The sequence below is a fragment of the Micropterus dolomieu genome, linkage group LG04, assembly GCF_021292245.1.
Source record: "Micropterus dolomieu isolate WLL.071019.BEF.003 ecotype Adirondacks linkage group LG04, ASM2129224v1, whole genome shotgun sequence".
NCBI lineage: Eukaryota > Metazoa > Chordata > Actinopteri > Centrarchiformes > Centrarchidae > Micropterus > Micropterus dolomieu.
Genome location: NC_060153.1, coordinates 8,393,377 through 8,410,330, shown reverse-complemented (window position 1 = coordinate 8,410,330; position 16,954 = coordinate 8,393,377). Strand labels below are relative to the sequence as shown.

General features: G+C 39.6%; 1 protein-coding gene across 6 annotated transcripts in view; it reads right to left on the bottom strand.

Moving 5' to 3' along the window:
• Window positions 1–15,557, bottom strand: part of uso1 (USO1 vesicle transport factor) — a 22,749-nt gene extending 7,192 nt beyond the window's left edge. Inside the window, exons 1-18 of one of the 6 annotated variants that reach the window (XM_046047688.1) lie at window positions 15,309–15,557; window positions 13,748–13,834; window positions 12,690–12,754; window positions 12,448–12,524; window positions 12,179–12,190; window positions 11,898–11,951; window positions 10,328–10,428; window positions 10,128–10,230; window positions 9,872–9,927; window positions 9,169–9,289; window positions 8,843–9,021; window positions 8,607–8,747; window positions 8,396–8,484; window positions 8,145–8,299; window positions 7,120–7,325; window positions 6,957–6,977; window positions 2,209–2,319; window positions 1,828–1,946 (exon numbers count right to left, since the gene is read on the bottom strand). In XM_046047688.1, the coding sequence (XP_045903644.1) occupies window positions 1,828–1,946; window positions 2,209–2,319; window positions 6,957–6,977; window positions 7,120–7,325; window positions 8,145–8,299; window positions 8,396–8,484; window positions 8,607–8,747; window positions 8,843–9,021; window positions 9,169–9,289; window positions 9,872–9,927; window positions 10,128–10,230; window positions 10,328–10,428; window positions 11,898–11,951; window positions 12,179–12,190; window positions 12,448–12,524; window positions 12,690–12,754; window positions 13,748–13,834; window positions 15,309–15,374 (1,763 nt within the window). In that variant the 5' untranslated portion in view covers window positions 15,375–15,557. The remainder of the gene's footprint in view (window positions 1–1,827; window positions 1,947–2,208; window positions 2,320–6,956; window positions 6,978–7,119; window positions 7,326–8,144; window positions 8,300–8,395; window positions 8,485–8,606; window positions 8,748–8,842; window positions 9,022–9,168; window positions 9,290–9,871; window positions 9,928–10,127; window positions 10,231–10,327; window positions 10,429–11,897; window positions 11,952–12,178; window positions 12,191–12,447; window positions 12,525–12,689; window positions 12,755–13,747; window positions 13,835–15,308) is intronic. The other 5 variants (XM_046047691.1, XM_046047689.1, XM_046047690.1 and 2 more) reach the window with 5 other exon arrangements.
• Window positions 15,558–16,954: the final 1,397 nt, after the last annotated feature.

The following is a 16,954-nucleotide window of genomic DNA, read 5'->3' as shown; positions in this document are numbered from 1 at the left end:
GCTTCATTACACTGGCTCCCAGTATGTTTTAGAATTGACTTTAAAATTCTATTGATCACTTTTAAAGCTCTTCATGGCCTCTCGCCTTGTTATATTTCTGACCTTTTAGTCCCATACGCACCAGCACGTACCTTGAGATCCTCGGGCAGAGGTCTGTTGTCTGTTCCAGAGTCTCGACTGAAAACTAAAGGGGACAGAGCGTTTGCTGTCAGGGCCCCGAGGCTCTGGAACAGCCTGCCCCAGGAAATCAGGTCGGCTGATTCAGTGAACTCTTTTAAGTCCCTTCTTAAAACATACTTTTATAGGAGAGCTTTTCCCGATCTTATTTGACTTTATTTTATCCCTTTTATTTTATTTTACTAATTTTATATTAATTTTTCATGCTCTTATCTTGTTTTTTTTGTATTATTCGTTACACTTGTTAAAGCACTTTGTAACTTGCTTTTGAAAAGTGCTCTACAAATAAGGATTATTATTATTATTATTATTATTATTATTATTATTATTATTATTATAAGTCATCTGATCTTTGCAGATTTTGAAAAAACCTCCTGGTTTGCTTGATCGGTTTCGGGCATTTAGAGAACTTAGGCTAACAAAAGGTACAATTCTGGAAGAACGTATCCATGTATGTGTTTTTAAATGTTAAAACACTCTATCTGCAAATTAGGTGCATGACACAGACCCAGGGTGTGAATGAATGACTGCAATAAAAAAATAAAAGTAGGGGAAAGAAATTAAACTTTACTTGCAGCAGCCTTTCACACCCAGAATAATTAAATTAAACCTACTGAAAAGAAACTGCAGTGTTTCCCACATGTAGACTTTACTTAGGCCAGCCAGCCAAGGTATATAAGGCAACCAATCTTAGCATTTTACAGATAAACACAGAGAGTGTTGTTATCTTTTATGTTACAAGACGCGGTCACAGTGGATATTTTACAAGCGCGAACCATGTAAAGCGACAGTGAACACCCCAGTGCAGCCACATGCGTGGCACCTGTGACTGAAAAATCCAAAAGACGACTTTTATGTCTTTTTGCCGACTTTATAAAACACAGCCAACTGCTGACACGTATAGATAAACAGAAAGAGGCGGGGCAAACTGCTGTTTGCAGCAGAGGTGTGTGTGTGTGGGGAAAAGAGAACTGAAGGGAAAGGGAGCAGATTCATGTAGACTAGTGAGTAAACACTAAAATAAGGTGGAGAATGAATGAAATATAATTAAAATGGTTAAATAAGAAAAAACCTAGCCTATATCCCACTAACCCCAACACCAATCACACCCGACCGTCATTCTGTGGGAAACAACTGTTAATATACTCTTGTTAAAAAATGAAGACCTACACACTAAATAAGTATGTTTCCCACAGCAGAACACCAGGCTATTTGTATGATTCACATACTGTACAGTGTTCCCAGACTATCACTGAATGACGTCACAACAACTGTGGCTTTACCTGGTCTGTGCTTTCTCCCTCTCTCTCTGTGTTTCTCTGCAAATGCTAAGATGGGTCACCAAATCAGATACTGTGTAACTTACATGGAGAGACCGTATTCACACAATAAAGCTTCAGTCAATATAAATTCAGTGACTACTCACCACACAGTTCATATTTACTTCAATACACTGAAAATAAAGGAATACTGGTTCAAATATGTGGCCGTACAACTGCATGTGTGTTGGGGTTTTAGACTAATAAGACTACAACAGTTTGTGAATATGTGTACTGAATCCCTGTGTACATTTGTGTGCCCGCAAAATCTGATTGGCATTGGTGCAAAAACAATATCTGGATAACGGATTTTTGTGGGGCGGATGCTTACTTGGTGTAGTTTTCCAGCGAGTTGTCGTTGTAATAGATACAGATGCCGAGCAGCAGCGCACACAGGCCCTGCACTAGCCTTTCATCCTCTCCCAAGTTCTCGGAGATCTGTGCTGTCAGCTACAGAAGTCCCAGAGTCAAGGATTCATTCAGTTTCAGACTCCCACACCCCTTTTTAACGAGGAAGTGGAATATGATGTCCCCATTCTCATTGATAATCAGTTTATGTTGGCCCATTTTACACAGGGATTGAATTGAACTTCAAGCCTAAAGTCAACACTTAAAAATGAAAACACAAGGTTGGTTTGAAAGACGTTAAGTAAATCTTAACAGTAACAGGAGAGGAAACTGGCAGATGACTTGTAAGGTGCTTCAAGGATACAAAGGGAACGTTTTCCTGATTGTGTAGAAAGTGCGTGACAGCTATCGGACAGTTGCTGATCCATGTACACAGCAGCATGAGGAGGCCCACCCTGGTCTGCACTTTACTACCCTGCAGAGCATAAGAACAAACAAAAGATATGTCAAACATAACCTTCTTGCATGTTGCATGCAGACTTGTATAGACCAAAAATGTGACATTCTAAAGATATTTAAGAGGTTTTGAGTTATTAAAAGATTTGACATTGAAGCACCAGATGTTCAATGTGATCATGACCAGTATCAGGATGGCAACGGATACTACAAGTAATTACAATTTGAATCCCGGTCATAGATTTTTAGAATAAATCCAGAAAGGGAAATTGGTTAAGAAACAGTTCTTGTCATTTCTTTAAAGAGCAACTTAATTTGCATTTGCTTAGTGTGACACAAGACTATCAAGAAATCAAGCAAAATTATTGCCAATGTATTAAATTCAAACTGAAAAAATTAAATAAAAGAGGGCTGATAAAACTGCAACAAGAGTGCTTGAAGTGTATGAGGTAGTGTTTAGATTTAATTTTGTTGGCGTATGACATTTTTTAACAATTAGCCAAGTCCTCCCCCCCTGCCCCCCCAGCCCCCATCTTGACATGCTGGGATAAAAACACAGCATTTGATTTCCCAATCAACAAAAATTGGGAAAAGGTTAAGTAAATCCATCAATGCTTTAATGGAAGCACTTCAATCACATCAAGCATTAGTTGTTAAAAAGGTTATCACAAACAAAAAAAACTGGGACACAGTAAAAATTAATCAAACGAGGTTATGATGACCAGAGCAAGCAATCCTGTATTAATAAGTCAATGTCCCTAAAGCCTAAACAACCCTTATCTTTACCTCCTGTTCCACAAGTTCACAATTTTCAATTAGTTTGCAATTTTCATTCCGCGAGTGACTGCTGACTTGCCATCCAACTATATTGACATTTTAATGTATTTCCAGCTATCAGCACATGCAAAGCAAAACCTATTAAATGTGCTTTTTTAAGAATGAAAAAGGAATCGTAACGATACAAAAGTGGTATAAAAATGATCATGCATTTCCATGAAAACAGCTTTGAGAAACAGTTAAGACAGGTTTAAGATCTACAACAGACCTCAACCTGGATTTTCTTTCTTTACAAAAGTCTGCTTCCAATGGAAAAAGTAAGCAATTGTGCAGTTTTTAATAATTTATCTTAATCTGCAGTAGGAAAAGAAGGGATTATTTTCATGGAGTTGGAATGTAAGAGGATGAATACAGATTAAAACACAGTGCAGAGGCAAATTCAATCTGTAAACTCCACGCTGTAGCTTAACGGTGCTAATAAGATGGTGCATTAACACCTAATGCACACATGCTTTAAGAAGAGCAGATTTCTTTGAGAAATTGAAAAGTATGGAGGTCTGAGCAATGAAGGTGTGGGTAAAAACTTATCAGCATTCCATACTACAAAAACTTACGAAATCACCTTTTCAGATTTAGTCTCCAAATGTGACGAAATGCACAAATGAAGAGGAAAACAAACGACAGGAAAATGAGCAATATTAATTGATCAAACATTGGCCTCAGCAAAAAAACGATAATGTATATAATGTGCTTCTGTATGTTTTTGTGTGGGTGACCGTGGTTAAAACAGCAGCCTAATAGTTCAAATTAAAGACTCCATCTAGTCATTGAAACCTTTAAAGTGAATTTATGTCAGAACAATAAAGGCACATCCCTTCCTTCAAAACTGAAAACCACCATTAAAACAGGTTGTAAGAGAAAACAATCTAGACTCAACATCAAAACATTACCTCTAACTTTCAAAGCCAACTGACTAGAGGTGCTCCGATCAGGATTTTTGGGGCCGATCACAGACTGCTGAAAGCAGTATCGGCTGATACCGATCACCGGGTCTATTTGAAGCCTTCTTATTTATCATGTAGCATTGTATATTTATTTAACTATTCCTAAAAACAATGTATTAAGTATTACAATTAATAGATGATAAAGTATCATGAAATGACAACTGTTTATTTTATTGGCAGGAAACATGGGCAACATATTCCTCTCGCTCTCTTTCAGTGACTTAAAACACAGCAGCCTTTGCCTGGTTACTCTGAGCATCGGATAGCTTTAAAAATATAGCTTTCCCAAAAACAGAACAAACAGCATCGTCATAAAATTACCTCACCTTTAAAAACTGCAACAAATAATAAATAAATAATAGCCAAAATATTCTAAATATTGATGGCTTTTGCATCATGAGTCGATGATAAACTATGAAGTAGCCGCTTTTTGTTCTGGAAAGCTCAGGCAGTTTCTGTTTGCCTTTAAGGGGTAGAGAGAGGAGTCATACCTGTCAACAATGGGATTTGAAAATAAAAGGGACATTTAAATAAATAAAAGTACAATGTTAATTCCATAGTATACTGTTAATGTAATAATTAATTAATTAATAATTAACTAATGTTAATGTTACTTATACTTTCTATAATCCTTATAATTTCATATATAGTTTACCACTATAGTTTTTGGCCTTTAGTAGCAAGTGAAATATTCTTGTTCTGTTGGAAGATAATTGACCATTCATGCGGAACAGTTAACTAGGCTACAGTAGGCTGCATTCTTTACTCGCACATCGTCAATCATTTTTCCAGTTCGCACAGTGGCTATCTATTTTTAGGGGCACATGCGAGTGAAATATTCCGTTCTTCTTTTTCCTTCAGCAGGGTTTTAAAAAAAATATTTTTTGAAAGATTTACGGGGAAACATTTCAATTGGAGGATACCGGGAGAAGACTGTAAAATGTAGCAGACTCCTGGGAAAAGCAGGAGGGTTGACATGAGAGGAGTAGAGAGAGAGAGAGTGTGGGGCAGAGACAGAGTGAGAGGCAGACAGCTGATTGAGCAGCGCCTGAGCTGCTAAACGGCGCTGCTCTGTCTGCATCAGGAAACACACACAGAGGTATAAATAAGACTTTCTCTGCCTGATGCGCTGTGCGCCGCGTAGAAAAAGAGACAATTCAACTCTGGCAGCATGTGGACAGTTTCACAGGATTGCCCCAGCTTGTACCTCAGTTCCCCTTCCTACCTGCACTAGACGCATCAATCGCTTCCTCCTGAAAAAGGACTTTAGTGCTAGCTAGCTTTGAAACCTGCTCAGATCACTGACTGTAGTGAAACCATTTTAGCTGCTGGTTGAAAAATTGTGAGTATTGCATCATCTGACCGGCCTTTTTAGAAACCATCCATCAAACTATTTAAAGCAGTTATCGGCCGATAAGGATTGGTAACTGATCGATGGAAACACCCTTATAACTGATCACATTCTTGTCAGCGTGGGAGCTCCTACAGTTAGGAGGATATCACAGCCAGGGTCTGGGATCAGACCAAAAACAATTTATTGCATTGGTCCAACATAAAAAAGGAGCAAGAGTTAGACCCCATGGGTATGTGCCTTAAGCAGATATCCATAGTTTAACCTCACTGTACAATTGAATTTACCAGGTCTGTCATCATGAGGCGGTCATTGGTTAACAGCTCTGCTCTTTCCTGCATCTGAGTGTTATCTAGCTGCAACATGCAGGCGCACCAAGGTAACTTACTGTTGGCAACTCCTGAAAAGGAGAGTCTACCCCCATCCTTTGAGGAGAGGTGAGATTGACTCCATCTAGTTGGGACTGACCGACCTCCTGTACTTACTCAGACTACTTCCCCACCAAATAAGTGACATTTCACACCCAGTTATCAGGAGTGAGTTTGAAAAGACCTCCGCTTTTTGCGTACTGCCCGACTGGCAATACACCAGATTCCCTACTATGCTAAGACTTGGTGGCGGCCCCTCGTTACTTCTTCTGGCTTAACTTGACAAGTAAATTGGATGCCCAGGAGAGGGACCCAGTTCCCCTGACACAGACTTTGTCACCTCACTTGAGACCAAGCTAACCAAAAGCAAGGACTTTGTCAACGGATAGCAAAAGTTTTCACCAGGAAGGTGCAGGGAAGTTCATGCATTTTAGCAGACTGCCAAAGACTCTCATTGCAGAATCTACAATGAGAGAAAAACAGAAGAAGACGTTGGCATCTCCAGGGGATGCACCAAAAGAGTAATGCAAACTGCGTTGTTTAAAATATGGCTGAATAATTTCAAACTTCATCAACACTAAAACTCTTAAACTCATATAGATGCACAGTGAAAACTAAATAATCTTCTGTAAACTATAAAATCTTCTGGCAACCTGCTCTGTACATTTGTAAGCATGTATGTGGAAATAAGACAGACAAGAGTGAAGATCTCTCAGTCGGACAGGAAAAGATCCAAAAGCTGCTGAAACACACATTTCCTGAACAGACAGATAAGAGCAACGTCACAGGGCAACGTAAGGGTTAGGTGGACGTCAGCGGACATAACACCACAAAAAACAGCTGGTGTGACCCTTTTCTCTGAGCCTCTCATGGGTGTCCACTTCCCATAACCCCAATGGTGAACACAGTGAGAGCAACTAGTGCTTCCAAATCTTTGGGGAGGAATGCACTTGTGTGCCACCCTAATGAGGAAGAAGGGGTCATTGCCATAGGTTAGGGACGGAGAAGGGGTAGTAAAGAGTTAAAGGGAAGAAAGATCCCCCAACACTTGGGCCAACAAGACCCTTAATAAAGATGCCAAGCCAAAATAACCAGCATAGGTGCCGCCCACACTCAAAACACACACACAGGCACAGCACACACACATTTTACTTACCCGGCGGGCGATCTTATCTCCCTGCAAAACCACAATAATGTGATACTGTTCTATTCACTGTTGTTTATTTACCAAAAATGCCTCTATTCTCACAGTCTTCTACCCAGACACACATAAGCTGTTCAATGAAGGAGATGCTAAGTGCCACTGTTTTTTGTCGTACCTGCGAGAGGATGTTGGTGCACTGCTGCAGCAGGGAAACAGGGGGCTTTCCCAAACTGGTGGCCAGTTGAACCCTCAGCAGCTGTTCCTTCTGGGTGAGGTTGTCCTGCAGGGCGTGTGCCAAGGCCACAGCAGCACACCAGTTGGACAGAGAGTCTGGTGAGAACAGTCCTCCACACAGCAGCTGGCCGGCGGAGATGGAATTGGCTGGGGAAAAAAGTGAAATAAATTAATATAATGGTGCATATATCTCTTAGTGTGGTAATGTGCATTGTGCAAATTCCGGTTTACTACAACAAGTGTGCAGAAACGGCTAAACCCCAAACAGCTTCAGGCTTAACTCCTAAATGCCATTTTGTCATAACTTTTAGAAGAAGTCCAATCCACATATGTAAATTCCACTAAACTAGCAATGTGCAAACCATGCTTAACAGTGATGATTTGATTCAATTATATTGGGATTACATTTATTGCACCTCAAAAGCTAGAAAAAAACATGTGTGTGTGTATATGTGTAAGTGTATGTAATATTCTTCCATCAGTAAACACAATTCAAAAAGCAATACTGATGGATTCACCAGGCTTGTCAACGTTTGTTAGCAAGAAGCTTCTCCTATACCCACAAGTAATGCTATTTACAATGATGTATTAATAATTTGTTTTTCCTACATCACCTTATGTGTCAGTATGTCAGTGTCTTAAATGTGTTGAATAGAAAACATAACCACAATAAAAAAAATCTTTTACAGTTAAAACAATTGGAAAGCAGAGATGTCAATATTCTACACCTGTTTAAAGCGGGAGTAGGAAGCATTAAAAGTGACTCAAGTTTAGCACTGAGGTAGGATCATCTTTAGTGTTAATCAAACTTTAACAGTATTCTGAAAAGGCGCTATATAGAAAGCGGTTGAATCGACACTGCATTCATAAAGCTGATTAATCTACTGGATTAGTGTCTGCACAAGGAAAATTTGATGTCTTCTCAGGACAAAACTAAACAACTGGTCAACTTGGTCTATAACTGACCATCAATGGTGGAGGGCAGTAGCGTAGCCACAATCTCCCCCTGGCCTTTTTGGTTCTTGTAGAGGAAACACTGGAAACAGTACAGGACCGCACAGCGAAGCACAAATGGTTGTCTGTCATTCACCATTGATATGAGCAGCACCACGATGGCTGGTCTATGAACAGATGAAGGAGACAGAGAGAAAGTTAGGTCACTACAGAATTTACATTCAGATTTAATATCTTGGTTTCATACATTGGTGGTGTCTCACCTTGGTGGGTTTGAGGGGGCGTTGACAGATGCAAAGTAGTCCTGGTTGACCTGTGAGCCTCTGATAACCTCTGACACAGTGTTGATGGTCTGAAAGAAAGTGGCCAGATCACAAGCTTGAATGTAGGATGTCTCAAAAGGAAGCCAAGCCTTTTTGATTAAGCAACTAGTAATTGACTAGTAAAGGATTGAGTAATACTTTCTGCTATTACCTCTGTGAGGATGTCAGCTGGCACACCAGTGGCCATGAGGATGGTACACAGCTGCTGCAGCAGGCCACACTGGTACATGGACTTCTGACAGCTGGCTGTAGCTCCAGGAGAGTTCACTGGAGACACCATGACTCGCACCAACTGGGATCAGAACATTGTGCAAGATATTAGCAAAACATTATCCCCGTTGTCCTGCTTGTTCAAAGCAACAGCTAAACGTGACTGTTCTGCATTACCTGCAGCATGAGATGGAGGTTAGTGACCTTCTGAGCAGACCAGCCAGAGTTATCATCACCGACCTCAAACCAGGGCTTCATTCTCTGAATGTAGGAGCCTTCCTTGAAGAAGTTCTGATTGGAGCTGTTGTTCTTTAGCAGGTTGAGCAGCAGCAGCAAACAGTCCTCTACCACAATACCTGCACCAAGAGACAAAGGTGTACGTCAGGATGTGTCTCTCAAGAAAAACACCAAACTTACTATTTCAATTGCAGAAAATACAATAAGCATTTAAATCTTTAGAGACAATTGTGTATTGAAGATCAGAAACTTCCAACTCCTTTTACCTCCATCACTGCTGCCCTCTTCTGTGATGATGTCTAGAAGACGCTCAAATGCGTTTTCAAATGCCACAATTTTCTGAATGGCAGCATTGCTTTTGGTCAGCTGTTGAAGCAACAGCAAGCCCTGTTGGAAGTGAAAAACAGGTCGTCAGGCATCTCCTGAAAATGACATTGCTGTAGCATTATTCACACTTAATTCTCATGACAAAAAGGTCTAGAGACCAAAATCAGCCCTGGGTTAGAACAATGCAGGTTGGTGTATGCGTGGTGTTTAAGGTACCAGTGAGACAGGAAATAAAATCCAGGCAGTCAAATTTGAGTAACAGATCTGTGAGTATGAAGGCTTCACAGATGCCAAAACACTGCACAGGGGTTTAAAACACTCCTGATTTTACAATTCTGGAAAGTTATCACAGCTCAAATTTTTAGAATTACTATCTTTTGTCGCGATGATTGTGAGGTAAACAGTAAATATGTGCCATTCACATTAGAAGTAATCCACCAGATGAAGCATTCTGTTGCCGGAGTCCTCTGTGTTGGCATTGCCCCTGTACAAATGAACTGGCCTCATTCAAATGAATGAAAAGGCTGCATTTTTTTCCCCTCACAGAGCTAACGTCAGTCTGAACGCAGCCTTAGTTTTAGAGGCTTTTGTAGGTAGTTTATTACGAAATGGCAGCATAAAAAAGCAGGAACAAGTACTCACATCATTGCGAATGACTTCTCTAGAGTCTGCCAATAGGTCCATCAATCTAGAAACACCTGCATATCAGAAATAAACATATTTCCTAAGAAAATATTGACAAACTAACTTTTGTGTGAACTGTCTATTTTTCTAGAGCCAACAGATGCTCACAGTAAAGGGATACAGACATGCTGATATAAAACTGAGGGTACAGGTCCTGAGTAAATTCCTGACATCACAAAAAGAGTTTGATCAGATGTGGAGAGGAGAAACTCACCCATGGGGCTGACGAGAATGATACCCTGGACCTGGACACCCTGGTTCTTCAGGAGAGCAGTCAATAGCTTCACCCCGGGCCAACGCACATGGAAGTCAAACTCCTAAAAAAGCACATCAATGCATAAATATGTCAGGCAGTTGTTTAGACGAATATAAAAACATAGAGCTCTTGGCACTGGAGCGGAAACAGTTCAGTACCTCCAACATAGTGAGAAGCAGGGTCACATGCTCAGGGTCCTGAACAAATTTCTCTGTGAACTGGGCACCCAGGTCATCTGCCTGCTTCTGGGCAGCCTCATCTGTGAAGGAGATTGAAAGCTGAACTTAGTCACATCTTCAACACTAAAGCAGGAGCCATCAGTTTAGAGAGGGAACCAGCTGATTTGTTCATAGTAATCACCCTGAGCAATAATGCAACTTTTTAAAACCTTCCCAGAGTGTTTGTTACTGGCGGTTTTCTGCTACTGAATAATGACTTTATAGGGATGGATATGTGAATCCATTCCAAGAAATGTGCACATGCTCGAGGTGATACATGTGAACACACCTTCTGGGGAAAAAAAGGGTGACACACAATATGAGGGGAGAGTTGGACAGGAGGATAAACAGGGTGACCTCAGCAGGGTTACTGTAAGGGATTCTACTGCGTAAACATAGGCAGAGAGACAATTAACGTGGGACGAGCTGAGAGCTTTAGTGTGACAAGCTGGTTAGCAACACCACAACACCGAGAGTAAGTGTAATTCCCACCTGCTAATCTGGCCATAATTTAACAGCATCTAGCAATGCAGATAGTTTTAGATGTTGTTACCCACATCTTGTTATATCCATTTCTAAGATTTCTGCTTCCACCCCAAAACAATGAAGATGGTGGAATTTTGGTCATGGCATTGTAAAAATCAATTGATCACATGGCTTTGTGTAATGTGAAAGGGGTCATTTATAGTGAACCCACACATAACTATCACCTAACTCTAAACTTTTTAGCTCCTTTTAGCTCATTGTTTTGGTTATACGGCCCACATCTTGAGTGGCTTGCTTCCCTCTCACAGAGTTATTTTCAGTCACAGAAGGCAGCAGCTGTTTTCAGTGAAAATGCTCTCATAAACCCACATTATTCTACCTTCCCAGCACCAAACAGGAGACAGAAAAAACTAGAGACTAGCTGGTGACGACAGAGGAGCATTTAGTGACTAAAGAGGCAGACATTCCCCTCAGGAGTTGGTTGAGACTAAAAACAGAGCTAAATAGAGAATGTTGGTCTCACAATTGCCAGGTGGCGACAACTCTGAATTTAAACTTTGCTAAAGCGTGTTGGAAACTGTTTGCCCACATGTTTGTCATAATGACAAATCAGAAAAATCACCAAGTATAGGGTGAAAAAAAAACATCAATGTCCTTCAAGAAACTGTGTCCCTGTTACTAACAATCCACAGATCACAACACAAAACTAGCTACCATTAGAGGATGGTGAGCATTTTTTGTAATTTGTGTGAACTCATGCTGAAAAAAACACTTAAGATGCAAACAGAATTAAACAGTGTAATTTCACCACAATAGTGCAAAAACTACCAGTTAGTAAAGCATGACGGAAAAACAAAGCAGCAAGGAGAAATGACATAATAACAGACAGAGGTTGGGGAATGAGATGGTATTAGTGAAGCATTATTATTACCACCCAAACACCTTCAGTTTTCCAGTGTTAAATCATTTTAGTGAAGTTAGTTATCTAGCAGTACTGCATGGATAACTTAGTTTCAGTACTGACCAGGCATGGAAACATTCGTATGCTTCCCTGAGACAGGGTTATGAGACACTGCGTCTGCGAGAGCAGGAGGGGAAGAGTAACTTTAAAGCTTCACCCAAAAGCTTGGACATGCCATGTTGATAACCAAAACACAGCCCTGAATTTAACATCAAGTTTACAATGTGTGCACTGCAGGACTGTTAATTTGCTCTTTTTCCCACAACCCAACCAAGAGGAACCAATGATTCTAAGTGTTGCTGGTGGTTGGGAGGTGGATCACATGCACAGTTAAAGAGATTTACCTTCTGATTCATCTGTACGGTTAAAACATGGAAGAGAAGAGAGACGAGAATTCTTATGTAAAGCAGTCATTATCGGTTCACAGAAGAGGGGAATGCAAATTGACTGATGTCCAGTTGACATGAATTGAATTCACACATGCAAACAAAACAATTACTCAGTCAGTCAATACCGTTTATAGTAGCCACACAATTAGGAGGAATTATCTTCATATGATAACCAATTTAGGATGAATTTCATTATTTCGAATAATTGCAGGAGGGTTTCACACCTTGCTCTTCCTCCTCATCATTGCAGATGATGTTGTATAGTGTGTCCAAAGCATAGCCAAGGATTTCAGAGTCAGACCTGTTTAATTAGCAGGAACAAGCAGAGTGTTAACAAAACACAAGTTTCAGTGTTAACAGAACTAGAGACAAACAAAACCCTTCGACTGCATGTTACTTTATAAACAATATGTACAAAGCTATTTTAGGACACCATGAGAGAAACACAAATACTACATCAACATACCTATCAGTTTGCAGTATGTTGATCAAGTGATCCATCGCCTGTGTTCCAACTTCCATGCGATATTTCTACAATAACAGGGAAGGCAAGGCGAAGTTATTTATATGGCACCTTTCAAGAACAAGACAACTTAAAGTGTTGTATGTAAGACGTGAAAAAGACATAAATGAAACACAAGGCTACATAAAAAAACAGCTATAGAAAGAGTAAAATAAAAGATAAAAATAAGCTATAAATGATAAAACAGAAGAAGATGTGAATGAATATATCAAGGCACTGGCAAACAGGAAACTTCTTGACTTCAAAGAACTTAAGTTTGTTCCATATAAGAGTAAAAATTGCACGCTGCTGTGTGGATAGCTAGCAGACCTGAACCCAGATCTGGTCTGGACAGTTCATGAATTTGCAGCAGATCAGAAATGTTTTGTGTTTTGGCCCTAAACCACTCAGTGCTTTACAAACAGATCGTAAGATCAATGACACACTATTGAAGAAGACAAAATCTAAAATAAATAAAAAAGGAATTTTGTTCAATGTGGACATTAATAAACTTTGTATTGTACTTTGTATAAAATACAGGATGTCTATACATCCACCTCTGTGTTTGTGACACAGCTGCACGTCAATGTGCAACCCTGTGCCTCCAAAACCCATTACTCGTGGCCGATAAACTCATTACTCATGGTTGATGGGGCAGCCAGGAACAAAACAGTCCATGAACAGAAGTGAGAAGAGGTGGCTTTGTAGAGGTCTACGTCAATGATGAGTTCATTTTAATCAGCAGAGTTTGACAAATGAGAGTTTTATTCATGACAGTGTGACAGAGGCGAAAACATGTAGCCAATCATTTACATGACACTGATGTAGTCAAAAACTGCAGCTCTGCGATAAATCCGACCTCTTAAGATTATAAAGGCAGAATAAAACCACAATCAAAAACTACCATTATCACATTCATGAAGGTTCCTTGTATTAGTTTTAGCTAGGTCCTACCTAATTAGGTGCAAATTCAATATATTTCTTCAGCACATGTTTCCAATGACTTTGTCTTTGTATTTTACCTTAGAGAGGGATTTAAGAGCACGGACAGCATCTCTGCGGTCTTCTAGGAGCGTCGAGGAAGCTACCCGGTCACACAACTTCTGGATCTGTCGACAGAGGAATTATTATTTATTTTGCTTGCATTTCTGCTTCATTTACCATGAAGAGTTTTGTACTTATGTCTTGATAAGGGGGATCAGTGGACGTCGTGAGTGGCTGTATTCTGCAGAGGCATGGAGTAAAAGGTATCATCATAAATGTTTCACTTCTTTGGGGGGTCTCATGGGTCAGTTTGTTTGTTAGCTGTTCTTGGAACTGTGTGCAACATTGAGAGGTTTAGCAAAACAGTGCCTTGTATGTGTACACATACTTCTCCAACAAAGCTATTTCTGATTAATTTTATTTAAAAAAACAAAACAAAATATATTCTTAGTTTACCAAGATCACAACCAGTACAGAATGCAACTGGTAACATATGCCACATTGTTTCAATTTAAGGGGCCAAAAAGTTGGGGAAACACTGGTCTGTTGGACAGAATTACTACAGTTTCTCTGGAAAACATTGTACAATGGGACACGAAACAACTTATAATAGAATAAATTGACTGTAAATATGATTTACTGCCTCAAAAAACTGGATTCATGTTTAGTTACTCCTTAGGTACCAGTATTGGGAAAGACAGTGCTGCCGTGAACATTTAACAGCATCTTGATGAATGTATTGAGCATTATGCAGGAGGAACAAGATGCCTCTCTAAACAGCCAAAACAAGAATGTTCACTGACAAAGATCTGATTATGTGCTCCTGCAAAACCAGCAGGATCGATTTCAAAACATACCATCACTGCATACATTACACTAGATGCATCTAATTCATGCTGCTGTACATGAAAGATCTTGATTGTTTCATACTAGTTGATAACACCGTGAGGATGTGCTATTTTATATCACTGGAAGTAGAAAATCCCTTTGGGTTTTGAACAACACTCTGGGAAGTGTTGATGACAAATGTTCAATATTTTCTATCAGCAGTTTAATCGACAATGAAAGTGATCGTTAGTTACAGGACAGTGCAGAGCAAGAAAGCCTTATTCTTATGTGGCACTTATAGCTTAATGGTTGTTTGATTATATCCCTCATACTGGATGTGAATATAGTTATATTCTGTTTTATTGTTGGAGGTTAACGTTACTTGAAAATAAACATATTGTAGGAAGATGTTGATTGAGTGACTGACAGCTGATACCCCTAGAAGTCCTGTCTGTCTGTTTTTTTCATTCACTGATTTCCCCATACATTATAGCTACTACAAGAAGGTAAAAGCAACATGTCATAAACAGCCCTAATTACTGCTGACTGACAGATACGCTGCGTTAGCTTATTAGCCTAGACTAGCTCGTTGTTCTAGGCCCCAGTCTCTTAACATATCATCCTGGGTTCTTTTTTTTTTTAGATCAATAAAACAAATAATCCTCCGTGTAAAAACCCAGGTTTAATTGGTGACGTGTGTGTGGTGGAGTCTGTCAGCTGCACAGCGGTGCATATGTTAGCTAGCCGCGGCTAGCCGGGCTGGTTTCCTACCGTCTCCGCTTCGGTAGGCTGCGGCCCGGCTGCCTGCCCACCCATCACTCCTCTGAAGAAGTTCATCTTCACAGACGTCCTCTTGGTGCCGTATTCAAAGCGTCTCTCCTTCTGAAAAAACCCTCACACTTCCCCTCACAGGTCCGCGTACTAACTATGTGAATAGAAAAAGTAAAATGGTACACAATGATAATTTGTTCACTGTGTACACTGACCGACCGACCCCGGAACACCAATGTGAGTGGACTGCGCATGCGCGCAGACGTGGCGCTACGTGGCTGATCAGCAGACAAGCGAGTTCAGTTATTTAAAGGGCAAGAAAATCTCATTCATTCATTACACTGTGTGAAAATACACTAATACAAAGACAGCTATTTCATTTAATTCATCACTGTGTGAAATATAACATTAAAAGAGTAGTGAAGTAGAAATAATGCAGAAATAAAAAGTTTCTGCTTTAAAATGTGAAAAAGTGTTGGCTTTATCAGCAAAATATGCTCAATATGTGCATGTAAGTAACTGCCACATTGTTTTTGTTTTACACATAGCTTGATTATTCTTTTATAACTTGCATCTGTTTGTTACAAATTTATGTGTTTTTAAATCTTTTTATGTCAACTGTATGTTTATGTCTATATCTAGCACCTAATCACCATGGCAAATTCCTCACTACATACTATTTGCAAATAAAGCTCTTTCTGATTCAAGTGACAAAAAGAAACATACTCAGCAGCAGATTGGCTTCTGTCAGTGCCGTGATATGTTAGCATTTAATTATAATATTATTACTGATGCATAAACATGTAGTACTGTAAGAAGCATTGTTGTTGTATGCATGTGTGTAAGTGTGCATACAAGGCATGAGGCGGATTTCCACACAGGTTTGTATAATGAGATTAAGTTTGTAGTTCCTTTTATGCTACCTACAAAGAGTAAATGTTGTACAGAAAAATTATATACAGAAATAAAGCTATTTTACATAGTGGAGTGCTGAAGATGAAGTCTCAGCCTTGGGGGAAAAAGCTCCTCTGGAGTCTGGTGGTACGACTCCAGAAGGCAGCAGGGTCAACAGGCTATGGCTGGGGTGGGTACTGTCCATCAGTGTCCTTTGGTCTCTGTGCAGGCACCTCACCTCTCCAATATCACTGATGCTTGTTAATGATCTTTAGAGCAGTTTTAATCACCTGCTGCAGTGAAAGTTGATAGATGAATATACTCATAAATGTCAATGCTTTAATAAGCGCTAAATTGACAAGGAAGCAAGAAATAAATACATAAGAGCATTTGGAGCTCTCGTCATTATGTAACAGGACTTTTGGCAAGTCAGGAATTGTTTTGAATGATATGCTTAATAACATCTCTGACCTCCCACACTATATGAAAACAAATCTGCCCAACACACATCAATCTGACATTATGCAAAGCTGGGGACAAGTAGTATTCAAGGTTTGTCTTTGTTAGTTTGTTTTCACTGTTTATTTAGGCAGTTTATTCTGTATCAATGAATTATATTTTCAAAACATATCCTATGTTTTGTATATAAAAATCCCAATAGCTGTTAAATAAATGCAATGCAGTAAAGATGACGATGAGAAGTAGAAGTATGAAAATACCTATGAAATAAATTTGAAATATAGTACAAAAAA